The sequence below is a fragment of the Corvus brachyrhynchos genome, unplaced genomic scaffold (assembly GCF_000691975.1).
Source record: "Corvus brachyrhynchos isolate BGI_N302 unplaced genomic scaffold, ASM69197v1 scaffold3, whole genome shotgun sequence".
Classification (NCBI taxonomy): Eukaryota; Metazoa; Chordata; class Aves; order Passeriformes; family Corvidae; genus Corvus; species Corvus brachyrhynchos.
Genome location: NW_008237619.1, coordinates 2214702 through 2238335, shown reverse-complemented (window position 1 = coordinate 2238335; position 23634 = coordinate 2214702). Strand labels below are relative to the sequence as shown.

General features: G+C 38.5%; 1 protein-coding gene across 1 annotated transcript in view; it reads right to left on the bottom strand.

The window, feature by feature from the left end:
• Positions 1-6560: 6560 nt before the first annotated feature.
• LTN1 (listerin E3 ubiquitin protein ligase 1) overlaps positions 6561-23634 on the bottom strand; it is a 31793-nt gene continuing 14719 nt past the window's right edge. Inside the window, exons 13-29 of the mRNA XM_008631690.2 lie at positions 23520-23634; positions 23114-23264; positions 20788-20989; positions 19740-19899; positions 19467-19571; positions 19065-19207; positions 16969-17104; positions 15753-15897; positions 14471-14684; positions 13959-14196; positions 13077-13151; positions 12093-12279; positions 11480-11651; positions 9944-10164; positions 9230-9424; positions 8414-8581; positions 6561-7619 (exon numbers count right to left, since the gene is read on the bottom strand). Of these exons, the coding sequence (XP_008629912.1) occupies positions 7557-7619; positions 8414-8581; positions 9230-9424; positions 9944-10164; positions 11480-11651; positions 12093-12279; positions 13077-13151; positions 13959-14196; positions 14471-14684; positions 15753-15897; positions 16969-17104; positions 19065-19207; positions 19467-19571; positions 19740-19899; positions 20788-20989; positions 23114-23264; positions 23520-23634 (2690 nt within the window). The 3' untranslated portion in view covers positions 6561-7556. The remainder of the gene's footprint in view (positions 7620-8413; positions 8582-9229; positions 9425-9943; positions 10165-11479; positions 11652-12092; positions 12280-13076; positions 13152-13958; positions 14197-14470; positions 14685-15752; positions 15898-16968; positions 17105-19064; positions 19208-19466; positions 19572-19739; positions 19900-20787; positions 20990-23113; positions 23265-23519) is intronic.

The window sequence follows — 23634 nt, the reverse complement described above, 5'->3', positions numbered from 1 at the left end:
ATTTCATGGGGCTGCTGTGCTGCTGACAGATGCTGCAGTGCTAGTTCTGATACCAGGTATCTTTTGGCAACAGGCAGGTGCTGCAAACCTTCAGAAGATGAGGAGAGGGAGCCTTACACAACCACCTGGCACAATTAACATCTCTTTCTGAGTATTGGTCAGCTTACATTCATCAGTGGAAATCTGCACTTCAGCAAGGGCTACACCCTTGGAAGACAGTTGCAAGAAAGCATTAAGTTCTTCAGGGTCTTGGGGAGAATTTTTCTCTTGTTTTGTTCACTTATATTCTGCACTTGCTTCCTGGTAACACTTCTGTAATTTGAGGTCAGCCTCAGAGTACTTTAACACTTCTGATTTATCTCTGGTTTGTGTTTCATTTCTCTTTTGTAGGCTTAGAGCTCTGTAGCCCCTCTAAGAAAGAAAAGAAACCACACTGGAGAAAGAGAGCCTTGTGTGGGTGTTGGAAGCCATTTCTGCTCAACCTTTGTTTCATCATGACAAATCAGTGTCCAAAATCAAAACATGCTTATTACTTCCCATCACTTGCATATAATGCAGGACCACTATTTTAGTAAAGTTTGTTCTCAGACTGCAGAGAAGAGGAAGCTGGTAGGTCACAGGGGTTTTCAGCCTCTGATCAAGGTACCTGGCCATCATGTGCATCTGTGATGTCCCCAGCTGGGGAGCTGGTAGTCATACGATAACCACAAATTACATAACTTGAGTTTTTGTGCCTTGATTTCCCACTGTGAAGTCAGCCTTTTAAATGTGACTTTCTTGAGAAAACAGAGGGTCTACCGAAGCTACCACTTCTCCAGAAAACTAAGACTGTCAATAAGTAAGGCATGGACAAAGGAAGCTGCAAGCTACTAATTCTTTTTTTGCAGTATTAAATACATTTGAAATGGCATTTCCCAAAAGTTCTCAGCTCTGTAGTATTTGTAAAACTTCAGTCTAAATTCCTGATGTAAAATTTACATAGTAGACTTCTGTGCATTAACAACTTAAATAGCTTTACTATCCTTCCCGTAATCCAGAAACACTAGAAAGTAGGCAAGTTTCTCATTACATACCAAAATTCAATAATCCTATCTCTTTTACTGAGAGAGGTATTGTTTTGGAAAAGATTGCATGAGAGAAAATTATTGTAGCCTCTCACACTTCAACCAGAAATCTATGATGTGTTTTACTGCCTAGGGGCTCACTCATTTCATCTAATCTTTTAAGAGGCTTGTATGCTGTGCGGGTTGCTTTGGTGGGAGTAACCAGTCACGCCTCTCCCCTGCAAGAAGAGATTGCAGTGAAGCGCAGCAATGTGCTTTGCTGGCATTAACAGGCCTTTAGTTCCACAGATTTCACTATTTTTCTTCCGCGTTGGTTTGTGGGTTTGAGAGCTGTACAGCTTTGTTTCTGTTCTTTGGGCTTCCTGTGTGATTATACCTGTACAGAATATTTGATGTAAAAATAGCAAAAGAAAGACAAGTCATAGGAAAATATGTAATATAAATTGGAGGCCTTTGGACCATGTCTTAGGGAGGCTGTGCAAGTGCTGTACATCTCCCACAGAATGGGTCCTGACCCTATTTGTTTCCTTTTGTGCACTGTTGTGATTGCGTGGTTTCACTGTGATTTAACCTAGTACTGGCTCTTTTCAGTCATATATTGAGTGCACAAGGTGAATCAGGAGACTTCTCTCCTCCCACTGGTGTTGTGGTAGCCTGTTAACCCCCTAATTCTGTGAGGCCATGTTCCCCCTGTTCCCTGCCCTAGCCCCGGCCACTCCCTTGGTTTCTCCCTGTTTGTTCCTGTACCCCATCCCCACCCAGGGAGCGCCCTTGGGCCCCTGACAAAACCACCCCACACCCAGACCACGTTGTCTCTCTACCTCTGAACATCACGGGGACAAGATGTGATTAAAGCCATCTCAAACCCTTATGAGAGATCCCTCTCGCCTCCTTTGCCATCCACTGCGTTGTAACACTGTTGGCTGCCAGAGCCAGATCAAGGGGCTGTCCGAAATGGACTCCGGGATGCGACTGACTGCACAGCCCTGGGTAACCCCCGCTGAGCTCTCAGGGAGCAGCAGCCTGCTAGGCAGAGTCTAGTGGTTACAACATGGTGTTCCGCTCCTTAGTAGGATGCTGCAACATGAATACATAAAATCAAAGACCACCCACTGAGCCTTAACACAACTGTTGTTGGGTGAGATATCAAATGTGACAGTGTTACTGAGAGGCGCAATGAGGCGATTGGGATGAATATGTAGCACCTAAAGTGACACAGTACAGTCCTTCCATTCACTGGCCCGTTTTAAAGCCAGTGGATGGTTGTGAAAGACTGGAAAGATGTCTTGAGACATTTTGAGATGCCTGTGTGGGGGAAGGGGCAGGTCAGGCCTTGCCCTGTTGAGGCAGTGCCCTGTCCCACACCTCCCACCCCTAGAGTCTGTGTCCCATCCCGCAGTGGTGCCAATCAGGGGCACAGCACACGTGATGCTCCCCACCCGCCTCTGGAACCCCTAACCCAGCTCCTGAGTAGCCAAATGACCAGAAGTCCCACCTGGGGGAAGGGCCCAGGAAGGCCAAGAGGTATTGAAGGCTGAACATGAGGTAATCACATTGTCTGGACCCTACCTCTCCTTGGAGTTTCTATCATCATTGCTACCCAGGAACTGGGAGCCATATGTATGCTTTTCTGTATCTTTTCTGACTTTCTCCTTCTTCTAATTCCCTCTTGGAATTTTGAGTAACTTGAAACCGAATGCACTTAAAGTTTGCTAAGCTGAATGGGCCAAGCTAATGCTTTGAGAGTTGTTTCATGTTGATTGAATGTTGCACTAAATCTTTTGTCAAAGTTCCTTGATTTTTCTGAAGTTGCCAGTAAAGTCTTTTGTGTTGCTTTGGCCTCTTGAGAATATCTTGTCGGTATTTCTCCCATGCATCTAACTCAGAGTACATGAACAATTGTGAGCTCTTTTAAAACTCTCATCAAATGAGTTGCTTGGGGCCTTTCAGTGGTGGAAATAACATTTTAATTTCTTCCAGAAAGTTGTGATAACTGAGCAATGCTGATCTTCATGTGAAGAGATTATCTGCACCTTAAAAGGCACATGCTTTCAGTCATCACCTTTTGTTTCCCTGCTTCAAAAGGCACAGTCTTTTTTTTTACCAAAATGAATTTTTACCAAAATGAAGCCACCACAAGCTCCTGTGCCTTGCTTCTCAAGGCTCACATATTGGTAAGGTGCTGAGGTACTCCCTGTTTATCTACAAAAATCTCATCTTCCAAGTCAAACTGGGCTCTCTGGGGATCTGATTAAGTCAAGGCTCAGCCTTGCTGTACAGGTGAAACAAACCATGTTTAGATTTCATTAGCCTTCACACCTCTTGATGGTGAGACACTTCTTCCTCATGTGCTCAGTCTCATTCCAGGCCCCAGATGTCAGTTGTGGTTCTGGGACTGCTCTGAACAGACCTGGCAGTGCTTTTCAGCTGGCTGACAGAGTGAAAGCTCTACAGGCCCAGACAAACACACCCACTGCTGGGAACTCAAACCAGTAACCAGAAACCATCCTCAGCCTCCTGAATGTCTTTGGACTCTTCCCTACCTATATTATGGTATGGGCAGAGTACTATGAAGTATCTTCAAGAACAATACTGTTTCACATGTACATATTCTCTGTAAGGATAGCCTTTCCCTCCTTCCTGCAAGGCCTATACCCAGGTCGTGTGAAGCCATTAGAGAAGGTTCATGCTTTTTGTTCAAATACATTTATGCTCTTCAATGAATGGCTGTTCTTGTTGTGCAGTTTAAGACCAATGAAGTGCAATCTGGATCAGAGAAACAAAGTGAAATGAAAAGAAATAAAAAAAATATAATGAAGAGAAAAGAAGGAAAATTAAGTGGAATGTAATGAAATGAAATGGAATGAAGTGCAGTGAAATGAACTGAAACTTAATGAAATTTTATTAATTGAAAACTCGATATTTCATTTCCTTTCATGAAATGAAATTTCATTTCATGAAAGGAAATGAAATGAGAAATCAAGGAATGAAGTGACATGAAAAGAAAGGAAATTATAATGGAAAGAAATGAAATGAAATGAAATGAAATTAATGAAATTAAGTGAAATAAATGAAGTGCAGTGAAATGAAGTGCAGTGAAATGAATCTAAACTTAATGAAATTATATTAATTAAAATCTCAAGATTTCATTTCCTTTCGTGAAATGAAACTTCTTAATTTCATCAAATGAAGTTTCATTTCATGAAAGGAAATTAAATGAGAAATCAAGGAATGAAGTGAAATTAAAGGAAATGAAATATAATGAAATGAAAGGGAACAAAATGAATTGCAGTGAAATAAACAGAAAAATGAAATTATATTAATTGAAATCTCGAGATTTCATTTCATGAAATGAAGAAGTTACATTTAATGAAATTAAATGAGAAATCAAGGAATGAAGTAAGGTGAAAAGAAAGAAAAGGAAATATAATTAAATATTTTATAATGCTGTCTTGACTAGTTCTGTAACTGTTGTGATGCTTCTGTATGTTATAAACAAAAGTCTTTCAGAGCTTTCTCTCTTTAGGGCTTCCATCCTCTGATCCAGTGCACTGTACATGTAAGTATAACAGCACTTGCATATATATATATGTAAGTATAATTGTTGCATGCAATAATAAATAATGCTTAGCCCTCAGATATATATTTCTCATTTTCACATTTTAAAAACTATTCTTTTCACAAAGAAATATTAGCTCAATTCTATAGATACAGAAATCAAAGCAAAGAGAGCCTGTTGAGCGTTTCTGAGATTATAGTGCAGCCTGAGGGGGAAGGGGGAGGCACCACCACAGAGCCTGAACTATTTACTTCACGTTCTGTAACAAGTAAGTAGTGTCGTGACTAGAAATCCATTTTCCCATTTCTCAGACTAACTGCTAAACCTACACTTCTGTTTGCTGGGTTGAATCCTAAATTTTAGCCACTGACTAGTCTTACTGTGGTCTAAGATTAGTGACCTGGGTGGAGGCAGGAACTGAATTTTATTAGAAACCTGTATATCTATTTATGCAGAACTAGCACTGAATTGGAAATCCTGTACTTCAGCTTTCAGACAACCATTAAAACTTCCAGCATATAATTCCTCCCCTCTGTAGCTATACTACATTTAAATGAATACCTTGAATCAGTGGTGCTCCTTTTGATGTAGTATCAGGCACTTTTACAGGTCCAAGGCATAATCAGCAAGTTTGTTTCTGTCAGAAGGAAATGGTGTCCTTCTGAACAGAAGGGTCTTTCCTGTGCTGGGTCCTGCACTTGGGTCACCACAACCCCATGCAGTGCTCCAGGCTGGGGCAGAGTAGCTGGAAAGCTTCCAGTTAGGAAAGGCCCTGGGGGTGTTGGTCAACAGCAGCTGCACATGAGCCCAGGTGTGCCCAGGTGAGCAAGAAGGCCAAGGGCACCTGGCCTGTACCCACAGTGGTGTGTCCAGCAGGACCAGGGCACTGACTGTCCCTCTGTACTGGGCACTGGTGAGGCACCTCCAGTCCTGGGGTCAGTTTTGGGCTCCTCACTACAAGGGCATTGAAGTGCTGGAGCACGTCCAGACATGGGAAAAGAGCTGGGGAAGGGTCTGGAGCACCAGGAGCAGCTGAGGGATCTGCGGGGCCTAAGCCTGGAGAAAAGGAGGCTCAGAGGGAACCTTCTCACTCTCCACAACTCCCTGACAGGACAGTCGAGCCAGGTGGGCTCCCAGGGAACAAGGGATAGGACAAGAGAAAACGGCCTCAAGTTTCCAATGGCACCAGGGGAGATTTAGATTAGGTATTACGAAAAAGGGTTGTCCAGCTTTGGAATAGGCTTCTCAGGGAAGTAGCCAAGTCACTATTCCTGGAAGTGTTCAAAACCCACGTGGATACAGCATTTGAGGACACTGTTTAATAGTGAACATGGAGGTGATGCTGGGTTGATGGTTGGACCTGAGGATCTTAGAGGTCTTTTCCAACCTTAACAATTCCATGATTCAAGGCATGCTCTTACTGTCCTGAAATCTTCTGGGCAGTAGCGTGGTGACTGTATTCCCTTTTACTCCCTTTTACAAGGAGGATACTACTATGGAGTAATCTAGATGAAGAGTACTCATCCATGAAAAGGTATTAAGATATCTGCCTTCAGATCAGCCACTGACCTTGCAAAGAAGTAATTTAGAATAACCAAAGTGATGAAACAGAGGCAATGCTGGAGTTTTAGCATCAGTAACTATGAAACAATACAGCTTGTTCCCTACTGTCTTTTCAGTTAGACATTTTCGATAACAGTTTTAAATCCCTTCCATTCTCTCCTACTCAAAACAAAAGCTCAAGGAATTTCTCCTCTCAAAGACCAGCATTACCTGTTAAAAATATAGACTTCAGTTATCAACAGCTAAAAATCTAAAAAAATAGCTGTTGAGGTACAGCCAGCCAGTTGAGCATGCTACAAACTCAGCATCTGAAAATTTATACTACTAATTTCTAAAAGTTTATCACACACAGGAAGAGACAGCAATCCAGAGACTACAGAGATTGACAAAATTTATTTATTTATTCCCCACTTTTACTGACTTTTCAAAGAAACCCACCACAAATACCATCCAAGCTGGAATATACTAGTATGCTACCACTGTTAAAAAAAAAAAGGCATGAAAAAAATGTACAGTTGAAGGCTATTAAATTCTGATGCATCTGCATGTTCACTTACGAGTCCTTATTATTCTAGGACAGTGGAAGTACAGTGGACATTCAGTGATAGTTATTTTGCCAGCTCATGAAGACAAACAAGGACTGATCAGTGTGTCTGCCTTCTCTTTAAAAGCCAATCAGCAATAAATAGATGGTGTCATTCATTGTCATGCAGGAATGATTGTGGTCTCTCTACTTAGTGGGGCTTCTGGGTTTTCATGATTTTAGGCTACTGGATGGTTGAGGAGTTTTGGGAAAAAGAAATTTTGAAAGGTGAAAATTCAGTTTATTACAACAGGCTATGTTTAAATTTTATGCTTTAACAGATTATCAGCATAGTTTCATGCCTTAATGTCTAACAGCAACGACATTCTTTTTTCCCCCATAAAAGGGGCTATTATGAATGCATTATAATCAAAAATCAAATCTTTATACCACCTATGTTATATTCAGATGTCATATTAAGAGATATCATCTGGGTTAATTACATAACACCATGTTAGAATATGCCTAAAATAAGAGGTTTTAATCAACTATGATGTGGCTTAAACACCACTTTTTAGACATAACTCTGCATTATTTCTGAAATTTTTAATATATCTTAAAAATATACCAATTAAAATAAATTATTGTTATATATTTCTTTGTATCAAAGAAGAATCTTCAAACTTACAAAAAGCCAGTCCAGAGGTAAGTATGTGTCATACTCCACTAGTGAAGAATTTAAAGTAACTGACATTATTTCCAAATAGTCTACTTCTTTCAACATACAGTTTATTGCCTGCTCTTTATTTGTTATTTAGCTCACAGAAAGAAGAAAGAGCATTTTGTTTCACAAGAATGTCTCTCGACAGAGTGGACAGGTGGATTTGTTGCTGGATGAAAACCATTTGTACTGAAAAAGAGAAATACAGCTGTTTAATATGCAAAGGCAAGCTGAGTATCAGAAACACTGGCAGATCATCAATAATAACCATTATTGCCAGGGATCTGTGTTGTTAAGCTGCACCAGGGGAGGTTTAGACTGGACATTAGGAAGAAGTTCTCCACAGAAGGAGTGACTGGGCATTGGACTGGGCTGCCCAGGGAGGTGGTCGAGTCACTGTCCCTGGAGATATTTAAGAAAAGACTGGATGTGGCACTTAGTGTCATGGTCTAGCTGACAGGGAGGTGTTAGGTCATAGGTAGGACTTGATGATCTCAAAGGTCTGTTCTGACCTAGTTAATTCTGTGATTCTGTGAATGTAACTATCAAAACATTAACTATACTTTAAAAAACCCAGCAAGAAACAGTAAAAAAACCCTTTTCACTCGTGCATGTATGCATGTGTATATGTACATATGTATTTGCACACACACATATTAGACACACATCGTGTAGCAGCTCCTCTCTCATTACCTGCCCTTATATCCTAGTACAAAATCTACAGAAATAATTTATGAGTTCAGGTAATCCCAGATACTCCAATGACAAAGGGGAAAATTGTTGGTACTACAGTAGAAGTTTCTGGTTTAAACTATATGGACAGCCAGGCTGGATGGGGCTTGGAGCAGCCTGGTCTAATGGAAGGTGTCCCTGCCCATAGCAGGGGGTTGGAACAGATCAGCTTTAAGGTTCCTTGCAACCCAAACTGCTCTACAATTCTATGATATTTTGCGTACTTAAAAAGATTTACTCCAGGTACTTACCAAGCAAGCTGAATGAAACTTCTTCTTGCATGTTCTGCAAGCTTTTTTGGGAAGAGAATAGTTTGAACCATGAATGACTGAAAAACAGATCATGCAATCTTCAACGCCTTCAAAACGTTTATCCACATTATTTTTCCACAAAGATAAGCCTTCCATAATACTTCCATTCTAACAGAGGGAAAAGAGCTGTTAATACCATAGAATTCCTTTGGACTATTCCTGTTGTAGTCATAAAAACATGAAGGAAACAAAGCCTGAAGGGTTTATAATCTGAAATTACATGCAATACATGCAGTGCATAATTTATAATACTCTGATCTATAGAAATGGGAGTATTCATCAGAGCAGGAAGAGTGTATTCAGGAGAACTTAAAAAGGGATTTTGAAATTTTCAATCACTGCTTTGTTTTGTTCTAACCACAGATGATGCAATTTCAGCAATCATCAGTCTTTTAGAGAATTCTATGGACTGAGTTTTTGGTTTGATTTTTATTGGTGGTTATTTTTTTGGGTTTCTTTTCAAATTAGAGTTGACATGGTACTGCCACACAGGACAAACACTGGCCCACATCTTAAGAGATATAAATTTTCATCTTGGGCCCTGGAATTATCAGGACCTTATAGGCTGATCATTTTACCACTGTTTATGTATCTGGAGAAAAGCAGATTATAAGAGTGACCCAATTCTATGAAGGCCTTTGCGATCTACTGATGAGGTCTGTTACACAGATCTATACAGTACTCCATTACTAGGAATATCTTTCTGCTATAAGGACTTCTTCAGTTTTCTAAACTAGGAGCTTTCTTTAAATTCACCTGATGTGTAAGATACGTGCTTAACTGTAGCATCCAATTGCGCCACTGCTGTACAGCCACACCAACCCTCTTTCCACTCTCAACTGTTATGGATCCCAGTGGATAATTTGATGGAAGCTGTATTATTAATTCAATAAAGATATCATCAACGGAGTAAGTTGCAATGACCTCTCGTGCTGCAGACCGAGCTTTTACCTTTGAAAAAAATACACATATTAAAAAATGCCACAGAGAGATACTAACCATCTCCAGTCTTTGTGTGTGTGTGTATATATATATATAAACTATAAATACATTATTAGACACATGAAATTATTTTCTTAGATCAGGTAAACGTTTTTTCAAAGAAAACAAAAATCTACTCATATCTTGGCAAACTAAAAGAAATTACCAGCCAGTTTTAAATCTACTGATTACATTTTTTAATAAAACAAAAAAAATAGCATATTGATAGCAGTACCTTCCACTTACTTCCTCAACTTCTCCAACATCCTAAAACCCATTCTTTCTGTTTTTTCTAAGCAGAATATTAATAAACATCAATTTAATATATTGATACCAAGCAGAATTATGTTTAATCAGTCATTTAGAACAACAAATTTGCAATCGTATAAAACACTCAGAAGTACAGTCCAGTTCTGAAAAGCAAAATTTCTTGAAACGTTCGCAAAAAACCCAAGCAAATAAAAAGAAAGGACAGAAAGTCTTACTCACTGTCATGCCGTTAAATAACTGTGTGCTAGTCTGAACGGAAGATATTTCCTGGGAGGAGAGCACACTGCTGACATATTTGCTTGTGAATTTATCCACAACATTGAAGACACGCTTCTCACAGCTATTCCACCACAGCCTCACCATGGCTGGCAGGTCTTTCAGCGTTATATGGTACACAGAGCAGGCCAAGTGTGGGATCTGGGATGACAGCACCCCTGTCCCTGGGAGGGAAAAAAAAGGTGTTGAAATACTCTTAGTACATTAGTCACGGATGATGGTGCCTCCACACCACATACAAAAATTCTGATTCCAGTATAAGTGTGGTAACTGGAATTTCACGTACATGTTCCTATTATTGCTATTCTAAGGGCTTGTTTGACTCAGCCCTTCTTCACCAGGCTGGTTTTTTTGCTCCTTAGCATGACAGTCCACACCTTGGAACTCACCTTCTAATTTAGAGACTGAACTCCAAATGGACACCAGAAATCAACCATAATTTTATATTGTAGAAATCAAAGAACATTCACTTTGGAGCACACAAACAGTAAGATGTTAAGAGGACAGCTGAGCTTTGCAGGCATGTATAGAAATGGCCTCAAGCTCCCCTAACAGAGGTTCAGGTTGGATATTAGGAAAAAATTCTTTGTTGAAGGAGTGGAAAAGCACTGGAACAGGCTTCCCAGGAAAGTGGTGGAGTCACCATCCCTGGAGGTGTTCAAAAGACAAGCAGACAGGGCACTTTGTGATATGGTTTAGAGGGCACAGTGGTGTTCAGTCAAAAGGTGAACTTGGATGATCCCATAGGTCTATTCCACCTTAATGATTCTATGATGAGATAAGGGAAATCTTTCCCTTGGGATGTCATGTTAGTAATTCTTTCTTACTGTCATCCAGATAAATTGTTCTGCAACATACAGTGATGTCCAAGCAAAAAATTAAGAAATGGAAACTTCATTTCCTTGCTTATACCTGCATAGCTACATTAAAAAAAAAAATTAATGAAGGGACTTCAAAAACATTCTTTTTTTCATGTTTCTCAGCTAAAGAAAGCAGCATATCTTCTCTCATCATCACTGATTAACTGGGTCTTCTGAACAGCATGACAAAAACAACACACAATTTAACATCTCAAACATTTAAAAATATATACTAAAATATTTTCAAATATTTTGAATTTCTATATTGAAATACAAGAAAATACAGAAATCTTATTTAGTATTAAAAAAATATATATAGAAGCAATGGTCACAGAATAGATCCCACATTTTTAGTGTTTTGGAATCTTCACATTCAGGATTCAATAGTAGTAATGTATTATCCCTGGGTTTTGTTTTTCTTGGTTTCTCTGACAAACATGTCAACTTTGGTTAAGTTTCATATCGGGAGTGTTAGCCAAAGATTTTTAAACACAGGTATGTATTTGTCTCTCTGTGTATTTGTTTTATAGGTAAGATTTTCTAAATAAGTATTTTTAAGCAAAAAAGCATATTTAAATATAACAACTCTCTCAAATGCACAAATACAACCTTTACTAACCTTTGACATCTAAATGAAGTTCTTCAGTAAAGAAGGTTTTTGTGTCCTTATTCGGAACTTCTGAAGTTGGCCCAGAAAAGACAGGGTTTTCAGGCATAAGCCTGAACAAGTGATAAAGCAGTTTATTCAAGCTTTTAGTTCTTCTAAGATATTGTGAGTAGAGAACTCGCAGCTGGCAGCATTAAAAAAAAAAATCACAAAAAAAACACAACACAGTAAATACAGCTTACTCTGTAAATAATACAAATATATCCTTGCAGGGAGGAAGAACAACACTGTGATTCAGAACTAGTGTTTAGAAGAGAAGTTTAGTTCTCTGCACCATTTTGAATGATTAGAAGATTATAATATGTACCAAGCTTGTTTGAAAATGCAAAAAACAGTCATCTTTTAATGAATCTTACTTCTTCATTGCTCTAATTTTACCATCCTCAGCAACAGTGGTGCAGAAGTCTAAGTCTATTGATGCTTTCAGAATTCCACTAATTTCACAAAAACAAGGAATAAGAAGTTACATAATTAAAAGAATAAAAAGGCTGGTGAAACTTCAAGATTGAAACTAAGTAAGTAGATTAAGAAATTCAGTTAAAAAGAAATTACTCTGAATATATACCTGAGAAGAAGCTGCTTTAAAGAAAGCTAATGTTAACTTCCAAGTGAGAAGATATCCTAGAACAAGGCAGAACTCATCGCTCAGGGGTTGAATAACTGCAAATTCTCCAACTGGAATGCATTCCAGGATGTTTTCTAGCAAGAGTTCTTGAGTGGCCAGGATAGACATAAGAGCTGCTGGAGGTGATCTGTGGAAAAATGTTATCTGGAATAGTAAACTCAAATCTTGTGCACAGCATGAACTGAATTTATGTTCATAGCCTTCCTAAAACGTCATGAAAGTAAAGCCTCATTATAGGAAAATTTACTCTTTTTAATTTTTTTTTTCCCCTGAAAGAGGTAGTTGGTTTTTTTACCTTCTTAGAAGACAAATTTAAATTGAATGCTGATCACTTCATCTGGAAGTGGTCTATGGCTGAGCTCATTTAACCTACACCATGGATAGCTGCTTTGCTTGCTTTCTCTGGAGTCACACCAACAAAGGAGCAACTGAACAATGATCTCCTAATCACTGTTGGCTCTGGGTTGAAAAGCCTTTTGCAGCTCTGCAGTTAGGAAAGGTATTAATCACTGGGCTGAGGTTAAAAAGGAATTTTAACCAATTACCACATTCCCTCTTCAAACTACAGGCTTCACTGGATTCAAGTTGTATAAAACACACAGGTTGATTTTGTTCAGTTTCAAGTAACTTAAGTTAACTGTGCAGATGGACACATTCTGAATACAAGCAAAAATCTGCACTTAGTCCAGCAACTGCACCTAAAAATAACTGCAAATACTGTCTCCAGTTTTAGTGCAAAGGAAGATAAAACCAAAATATTTAACATTTTAAGTATTTATTACCTTATTATCATAGCCATGCAATTTTTTTTCTTTTAACCTCTCCTGGCTGACAGCTACTCTGCTGCAAATTTCAATCTTAATAAAAACACATTTTAAAAATATGGAAAACAGTATTACAAAAAGTGAGGGAAAAAATACACACAGTGCCAATTCCTCCTCTTCATCACCATAGGACTTGAGATCTTCATCATCAAATTTAGGCAATTCAGGCATTAATCTGTAGAAATATGGAAAGGAAATCAGGTTTAATCTTTAAATAATTTTTAATAAACTATTTTAATATATGTGATGCATCGTTCTTTGCTTATCAATGTCAACATTACTGACAGGCAATAAAATAATGGCAATTACTCTATAACAACAGAATCTTTAAGAGACATGTCACCATTGCAAAGATGGTTCATGAGTGACAGCAACGAGCATGTATCTTTGCTCACTTCTCTTTCCAGACCTCTTACTTTTCCTGAGTCATGCTAAAATAAAATTCTCTATCAGAATAAAGCTATTGCAACTTTATGCCTCAGTGTAAGTGAAAGATAATGGTGGCTGGCTTAAGCCACCTGCCTTGCACTCTGCATTTTGGAGAGTCAAATGCACATACTATTTTTCAAATTCTGTATTGTCTCTTTAGGTATCAGAAATATGCAAGAAGTTCACAAGAATATTACCTATTTATATTCACTTTCTTACCTAAATTAGTGAAAATAAAAACGTCATACTAATTAATGGTAGTGCCAGGCCCAGATCAAACCTGGAATATTTCTGTCTACATTTTAGGATTCTATGAGTGCTAAAATAAGGGCTAAAAATAAACACCTTTATTAAGTCTACTAATACAATTAACTTTAGCATTCATAGTTTTATATAGTGTCCTCCAAAAAAGAACACAAATTGTCCAGTTAAGGATTTTCTCCCATAATGGAACATGATTTTGCTACAAGTGCATATTCTAGAATACATTTTAAAAAAAAAAGAGGCAGGAAGGTTGAGAGGTGACAGGAGTGAGAAATGTGTTGCTTCTTACTTATGCAGCATATGGTAGACAGAAACCTGTACAGGTCGAGCCCGGAAAAGCAACAACGGACAGAGTGTGTTCAGCAGAGTCTGGAGTCTATCTGGAAGATTTGTCTTCTGGCCTGCAACAAACTTCGGTGGCAGCTTATGGTTTAACAACTGGTCCTTTGAGATGTAAGTCAGAGCTTCACCCAAAGATGTTAACACAGAGTTCTGAAAAGAGCCGCCTGATGCATTTTTGGTTTCTCCTATTTAAAAGAAGACAAGCTGTGATGCAGAACGTATGGATGATACCATAAACAAGCTCTGCCGGAAACAGCTCAAGACTGCACTTGGCAGGTTCCATCTTATCTTAAGAATCTCTGTGTTACATGCAATTACTTTACTAATTAGCATGTAAGTGTTAAAAAAACTGAGTTGTTATAAACTCCATTTACATAATATTCCTGTAAATTCAAAAATGTGGTCTGTTCAGTTCTATTTCAGAACAGCCTGGCTGTTGTCCCCTTGTCATATACTTGCCTGTGATTTTCACCAACAAAGGTAGCAGCAAATTGTGAATTCCCTCAGAAAAGAATTCTTGCCACTCACTGACCAAGTTCCTAGGAAGATTTGCAGTACTGTCAGGAGTTGCAGCCTCAAAGTAAGCGCTAAGGGCAGATGCCAAGTCACAACTGACACAAGCAAAAATCTGCACAAGTGGGACATGGTAAAGCAAACGGCTTTCACTTGTTGTCTAGGAGGAAATAAACAAAGAGGAAGATTCCTTAGCCATAAATTTGCTTTAAAATATGTTTCACATTTCCATCTACACCAGTAAGTGTAATTTCAAAGACGATTCAATTGCAATAACTATTTGAAAATTATCTGGGGCAGAGACATGTTTAAAAATAGGATTTGTACTTTAATAAGACTTCCTGAAATGAATTTCCAAGTGTCACCAATACTTAGAACCATGGATTGTTTCCTTACAATGACAAAAAGAAAATTCAATTGACAACATGCTACTCAAAACCAGAACTTATTGAAGTGGCTGTCAGGAGAACATTTCCTCTCCCCCAACACAGCTGCTTTCTTTTTATTTTTGTTCTAACTAGTTGCCTCAGAAAGGAGTATCATTATCAATTAAAAATATTCCCTACTTAGTCTACACAAGATTTTCTTAAAAGTTTGCTGGTTTTTTTGTTTTAAATAAAATACATAGTTCTGAGGCACAATAGGTAAGATTAATCCTGAGACCAAGAAAGGTCACATGAAGTTTCCAGCCTGCCCTTCTAAGTGCATAGGTGACAGAGAGTGAGAGATTCTGTATCTTTATTTGATTAATCAGGAAGTAGTCAGCTGACTACTGACACTACTGACCTATTTCCTACCAGCATTAGAATATAACTTTGATGTTTCATGTGATCAGTTAGATACTGAAATACAGACACTGCTTTTTATTCAGTTAATTTTGATGTATCATGTTAGACAGTGTCTTGAAGGAATATAATTTTTCAACATAGAGACCTACAGCAGACATATTTCAGAATTATTCTCCAGTTACCAGTGTCATTATTAAATATCATATTACTTGAAGAGTGAGCTGATTTTATCTCCAAACACAAAGAGGACAGTATTATTGCTTGTGCTTTTAAACCACATTTGACCTTTCTCCAAAGTCCAATATAAACAGGATTTTGTGCAATTCTTTTTAACATTGTGTCAAGTATTTGGTATGCTGAGATTACTACAGTGTCCATGTGATATACAGGGAATAATCAAGAAGGTAAGTACATTAAAAGTGAAAATGCTTCCATATTACCTCTAACCAAGCCAGCATGGAGCACATCAGGAAGTCCCACTCGTTATCAGCCAAAGGAGCTGTGGAGTACTTCAGCAACAAGGGAAGGTAACGCATCATCTCAATGTTGAAACCAAGCAATTGAGCACTTGTTTCTTTCAGATTGCTGTAATAAAAATACAACCAAAGCTTATATAGCTAGATGTTGTAGACATGAGTATTTATATTCTTTCCTTCACTCCTCCCCACAGAACCACCACGCTCTGCCCTATGCACTTTTGATTTTCTGTCTTTCAAAGGCAGAGTGCTACATTAGCTGCCAAGTTGAAGTAAGATTCCTAAACTACAGATTCATAAATTTGTACAATTTACACATTTGTTCGAGCAATATACTTATATAAACTACAAAATTTAGCAATTTTAATTAAATCAATGCAAGAAAAATAATCATTTTAAGTTAGTGATTTAGGAAAAAATATTAGCCCTCAAGCGTCCAAATATTATACATTATAGGTTTAGATTACTAGGAAGAAATTCTTCCCTGTGAGGGAGGTGAGGCCTTGGCACAGGTTGCCAGAGGAGCTGTGGCTGCCCCATTCCTGGAAGTGTTGAAGGCGAAGCTGGATGGAACTTGGAGCAACTTGGTCTAGTGGAAGGTGATCCTGCCCATGGCAGGGGGTGGAACTGGATGAGCTTTGAGGTCCCTTTCAACCCAGACCACTCTACAGTTTTAGGATTATTTTGAAACTTTGTTGCCTGGATTTTTCTCACTATAGTCAATACAAATAAATCTCAGTATATTTTCACTCCTTGCTCAAAGATTTACAAGTTACATTTTTGGGTCCAGAATTTTAAAAGACAGACACTTAAGTTTGGTATGCAAGTTTTCTTCCTGCTGCCAAAATAAGCAATCAGAACTTGGAACTGAATATCCAGCAACAGCTACAAAAGCTGGTCTGTTCTGAATGCATTTGAAAACAGCTGACATCTTTCAAAAGCTCCTTAGTTTCCCAGCCTTCAACCACCCAGGTAATTTTCTGCAGCATGAGTTTGTAAATACCTAATAAAAGAGATATTAAAACCATGGGTCCTACAAAAGCTTAAATATGTAATATTAGAGCAGTAGACAGCAGTTGTACAGATTGATTTTGTTTGAATTAATTACTAGTCTGTATTTTTTAAACTTTTGTCTTAGAAATAAAAAAAAAAAGTCAAGTTATCTCGAAGTTGTACCCACCAGCTAAAGAGAAAGCTGTCCTCATTATCATTTTTCCAAGATATTATGATTTTCAGTATTGCAGGTAGTAGATGATCACAATCAATACTTCTATCCTTCAAGCAGGAGTTCAAAATGGAAAGACACCCAAATGCTCCTATGACATAATAAAAACGTATACTTCATAGTCTTAATTATCAAGACAAAACAAATATTAGAATGTGTGTCAACAGAACTTAACTTTAATATCATAGGACAGTTTGGATAATACCTAAGGTTTCTTCTTTGAGCACTTAACCCACAGATGTCATTGTTAAATTATAATAATATATCCAATCCAAACTTATAAAAAAAACCACCTAGTATAAGATTAAGTGATAGTTCATAAAATTTTAAAAAAGGAAAAATACCTGCTAAGATTGGAATTTCTTTGTGCTACTAAAAATACAGCATGCTAAGCAATAATTTGGACAGATAATTAATACAATGCAACTGAAAGTTGTGAATTCTAATATTATTGGAATGTTAATTGGAGTCCTAGTTGGAATGTTCATTTTTACTTTTAGAGTGGAGTACAACTGTTGCATTAGTACTGTTTACCATTTTTAAGAAGAACTGTATTTATCTAGATTTCTTGGAGAACATGAACATTGCCAACAAGCACATTGACAAAGAAATAAGGTAAAGTATCACATATGCATAGCAAAACCAACCAAAGCCCTGCTTCACTTAAACAACTTTAGCAGCATTTTCCCGATCTGAAAAGAAAGAGACCATTGGAATGGTAAGCCTACAACCTACTACTTAACGTGAATTTGGACATACATATTCTGCTCAGGAATCCCTAGAAAACTGAGAAGTAGTAGAAGGGAAATTAGATTACTAGGAAGAAATTCTTCCCTGTGAGGGAGGTGAGGCCTTGGCACAGGTTGCCAGAGGAGCTGTGGCTGCCCCATTCCTGGAAGTGTTGAAGGCGAAGCTGGATGGAACTTGGAGCAACTTGGTCTAGTGGAAGGTGATCCTGCCCATGGCCTTTTTTACAAAAGAAAAGGCCTCCACAACAGAGGAGGAGTGAGGATTCTTCCATTTTCTTCTGCTTAAAGTTTCAGAGACACATTTGTTTGCCTCACTGGTTCACTTAAAAAGCCAGGAGTTTCCATCTCTTTCAACTACGATGAAAGAGTAGGAAACTTTCACAGTAGAGATTTTTAAGATTCCTCTCAATTGCCGCATGACACTAACACTGACAATTTTCATACCTGAAGAACACCCATTTGAAGAACTCATCTGAAATCCTGAGAACACTGCCAAGGGACAGACGCCCACAGTTTAAAGTAACCAAATACGGTCTTTTTCAATTTAAGTACACACAGTTCTGTTACAAAACCTACACTTCAGTTTTCATATAGACTGATCAATAAGAGTGTGTGCAAGAACACACAAAAGCAGTAAGAGACAAAAACAGAAATTACTTTCCTTTTAAATGGCATCTAATTCATACAGCTAGAAGGACTGTGTGTGAGCATTTCCAAATAATTTTCTTGAAAAGCAGCAAGTTTGTGAAAACATAGACCCAAATTAAGTGGCTATAGTTAAAGTAATATTATCGTACATCTCAATTACCTCTTAAGTAATTTTCCACAGCTGCAGACAGTTAATCTAGTGCAGTTTTCAGTTGGAGGAGCTACTCAAAAATTATATGTAAACTGTGAAAGAATTCTTGGCAAGGCATCTAAAGACAATCATGAGCAGTTGACAATAGTAATATTTTTGCATGCTGTGTAAAGCCTAAATGGTTCATGGAAAACTTTCATATTTACAGATGTGCTTATATAAGATAGATCAAACTAGAAGTACAGCAACATCAAGATGCTTTTAATAATATCAGCCTAAATCTTTTAGTTCTAATTTTGTACCTGACAGCAGAGCTTGTACTCTCTGAATGACACAGAAAACTACTATGCCAAACAGTCTAGAAGAAATAGGCAAACTGAGAAAGCATTTCTTTCTAGGAAAAGCAATATTTATAGTAAATATGTTTTATCTAAAAGCAAACATTATTACAAACAAATGTTCTTAAATTCTAATGAACTAGACTGACGTAAGAATATACTCACCATCAGTGCTGGAAAGCTCTGTCTGTGTACATGTCATAAGTTTGGCCACACAATGGAAGACAAGTTCTCTCTTCTCCTCCTCAATTAAGAAAGGTGATAAACACTGAAGTGTATGCAATCTGCCCTCTGTTAATGGAAGGAACCTATTCATGCAAGCAAAACATCAAGAATGAAAGGAACCCAAAAACTGAACTAGGAAACAAAGTATCAGTTAGTTCATAATGATGTAATATCCTCTGACGTAACTAATCCCACATGCTAAACTGAGTCTGACTTTCACATGCCATAGGCATGTATCACTTCATTTTCAGCCTTCAGTTGTCATTGGTCAGAATCAGGATCATTTCACACTACCAACATTTGCAACAAACCGTAAGTTTATAGGCAGCAGTATTAAGATACCCTTCTGTTGTCTTGAAAAGTTCTTTCCTCTCCCAGGATACAGCGTTCTCAGCATGAATCACTTTGGCCATGGTTAAGGACCAGAGTCTTCCATGTGCCTCTGATCTTCAAAGAAGAAGAAAGACTCTGGTTAATATACACAGATGCTCAGGGTTCACCACAAAAACATCTGGATGCATTCTGAATCAACACACAGATGGAAATACAGTGGCAGTCTATACAATACAAACTGTGAAGACACAGCTAAGAGTTGTTTCACCCATTCTCACATACCTGTCAAATACAGTTTGCTGCAGGCTAGCTGTACTACTCAGAGTACTGAACTCCTCATATGTGATGTGCATCTCTTCTAACATATGAAGATATTCCAGAAGCAAATAAGGAGGATTCTCCAATTCTTCAATCCATTGTAATGAGTACAGCAGTTCTGCAACTAATTAAACAACAGCTGCTGTTTATAAATGACTACTGACTTGCATAAGCAGGAAGTCTCAGGTCAAGTTTTTGTCGTTTTTTTTTAATATGTTTTTAATGCATTAAGGATATTATTTTTACATGCAATCTCAGGTGCTTCAGAGCATGAACTGCGTATTTGCCATTGCATCATAACATACAAGAAAAAAAAGGCTACAGTAATCTATTCTAGATATTCAAGAAATTTTAAAGCAAATTAAGCATGATATGACTCCTCTCTGTTCTCCCCCTTTTTTTAATATATATTTCTTGCAGGCAAGGCAATCAATATCTAAGTCCAGAAGAAAACCAAGCAAATTTGGTAAGAGCTAGCATGCAGTTCCTTCATTAGCTTACAAAGACCAACACTAAACAATTACACTTTTCATCATGGTGAGATTTTTGGAGATATAATTGTTAATTTGATAATGCTGCATTTAATTTGAGCATTCTAAAATAAAAGGATTACACCTCATGGAATTAAGAAAAATTGTTGACCCAAACTATCTTTACATAATGGTTAAACCCTCAAGGGAGGGATACAGTTCTTATTGCCCACTCATGCCAGTGCACAGTCTGTTTTGGCAATGAACAAATCCGAAGTTCATCAAAAATTCATACTTCTCCCAGTTCAAAGTTCTGTTGTGATAGGATGTATATAACCAAAAGAGGTCCAGCAATATAAACACTACATTTGTGCACACTTTTAAAGGAGACCTGAACAAAAAAAAAAATAAAGAGCAACAAAAGGTAAAAGGATAATTTTTCATACCTGTATGCCAAACTTTAACTATGCATTTCTAATTTTCAATTCAGGTTACAACTACTACAAAATAAGATTCCTTTAAGTTTTACCATTGTAACTTACTTATATTATCAATTTTCTTTCTTTCAGCATCATCATTTCCATGGACTACACCATTTTTCAATTGAAGTAGTACCATTTTACTTAATAAGGCTGAAGTACACAGATGGCCTGGAAGTTTTGTTGTGCCACACAGCTTGACACTTGATCCCAGAGGTTCACAATTCATACTAAGCCTTCCTTCCAAAAGAGGCTTGTGCATCCACTGTAACATGTGCATAAAAAGAGTTTGAAAAAATACTTTTATTTGTTTAACCTTGAAAATTCAGAATTATTAAGAAATAACCATGTGTCATGGGTTAGCATAGCTACGGAAGTGATTCTCTTGCAAAGAGGTGCTTACAGCTTCCTCTATGACCTAGCAGAACCTATCAACTGGCTAGTTTGAATATTGGCAACTTTTTAAGCCACTTAAAGAGCTTGACACGCCTCTGTGGTCCACATTTAAGAATGAACAAACCCTGGGAAAGCTCTCTCTTGCTTCCGGCCTTGGGACAGTTAACTGGGGGAGAGCCGTGCGGCCCAGTGCGGCCGGGTCGGGTCAGCCATGGCGCGGCCCTGTTCCATCCGCGACCCTCCCCGCCACAGCCCTGCTCTGTGCAGGCAGCCCCTGCTGCGGCCGGGGCTCATCTGAGACTGCTGCTCCGCTGTCCAGCAAAGATCATGCGACCAACAGCAATAAGCAAACTCCAGCTGCAAGGCCTGGGTGAGATTAACACTTTTTTTAGTGCTGTAAGTTTCCTCCAGAACAGATGAAGCCTGCAGACATTAATCCTCTTCCGAGTCTGAGGAAGAGGGAAGGTGAAGAAAACACCATAGGGACACCAAAGTCAGTGAAGAAGGAAGAGCTGAAACCCTGAGGGAGGAGAAAGAGGAGATGCTTAAAGCTGAAATTCTGTTGTAAAGCTATAGTGGTGATAGACTATGATGTATCAGAGTACCCATTGTAATTTCATGAAAGCATGGGGGGTTGGAGCGTTCAAACTGTACTTGTGAGCAAAAGTACCTATGCTGAAACAAGCAAATGCTGAAGCAGCTGTAATTTGATGAGAAGTTTGAACAGGGAGAGATGGAAGTGATGAGGACTCTTGCTCCAAATCGGAAGGACAAGACCTCTGTTCCTAGAGATGCTCCCAGAGATAGTCCTCGAGATGAAGATGATGAGGACCCTTTTGCTCCCAGGGAAGGGGGAGGGCCTCTATTCCTAGAGATGAGGATGCTCCCAGAGATGGGTGAAGAGAACCTGTGTTTTTGAACAGGTCAACCTTAAAATGGTACCCCAGTAGCTCAAGATTGGACCCTCGAAAGCAGTTGTGGGAAAAGCTGTAAGTCGGGGGAAGGGACTCTCACATGCGAGCAGAGAACCAACCCGTGCGGCTGTCTCGTTGTGTTACTGAATCCATGAGAGAATTTCTTGTGGAGATGTCTCCATAGCATGAGCAAGAGAGACTCCTCTCCCTAAGTGAACTGAACAAGGTTATTATAGAAGTGGTAAACTGACTGAACATCTCAAGGGTTGTCTTTTTACATTGTCAGTGGGAGAAGGGAAAAAGATGGGGGAAGGAGAAGTGTTCTGAAGGTGTGGTCTGATTTTTTTTTTCTTTCTTTTAGGTCTGTTAATAAACTTCTCTATATTCTTTTAAGTTTTGTGCCTGCTTTGCATTCTCCTAATTCTTATCTCACAGAAGGTAAATAAGTAAGTCATGAGTATTTTGGACCAAACCACTACACCATCAAACATACACATTGACAACAAAAGCACAATGGTGAGGATGACCCACTCCAGTGTATTAAAAACCTAACTGCAAAGCAGCAATTTGGAACTGCACTGATGCCTCAGAAACAAATACATTTCTTTACAACTCTACATATTTTACAAGAAATTCTAGGGCTACTGAAGATTGGTGGCTGGACAGGAAATTTATGTCCTTCCCCACTCTCTACTTTATGTATGTCAGCATTTTGTTGATAGCACAGCACGTTCCTCTGCAGAAATTGGTGTCTTTCACAAAATTCATCTTTATGAAGAATTAACTTAGAGATAAGAACATCTTCATAATATAAACTCTGTCAGATAAAATTCCTGAATTGTAAAGCAAGTTGCTGGTGTTCCATGCAGAAGAGGTAATTTCATGAATTTTGATTTTTGGGTCCATAAATACAGAGATTTTGTCCTCTTTATGGACAGAGGCTGAAAAGAACCTCTGCACAAACATGTGGTATTCATAACTGCAGTCTTCCAGTCAAAAGGAAGAATGCTTACCACCCTAGGGGACAGAGGCTTGAGGAAAGATTGACCACCCTGTGCAATCCCTTATCATTTCCATACCTCAGAGCACAGAGACTCATGCAATTTCCCCCACTCAGTTTTGTTTGGTGTGACATGCTCATCATAAGCTCTCACAAGATATCCAGATTGTCCATCAGCTTCCATGAGCTTCAACAACAGATCACTGACTGCAGAAATCAAAACCTGAAGACTGAGAAAAGGAGAAAATGCTGTAAACAAGTTTGGCACTATTCATTAACAGCCACCTGCAAATTTTCCACTGATACAATGCTCCATACCTGCTGTACTAGGGGTGGTTTTAAGTTCTGCTCTACCCACTGCCTCCAACAGGCTGAAAAGTCTCTCAGTAATACAGATGTCAATTAAGTAAAGGCTAGTATAGCACTGATCCTGGTTTGTTTTGGAGAACGACACATTATGGAACAGACATGTGCATCCTAATTACCTTTTAACGTCCAAGGAGGAAGATTGAACTTGGTTCTTGACCCACAGGGCAGCTTTAAGCAAAAAGGTGCTCTGTTTCTGAGTGCTCTGAAGCTGATGCACAAGTGAATTTACAC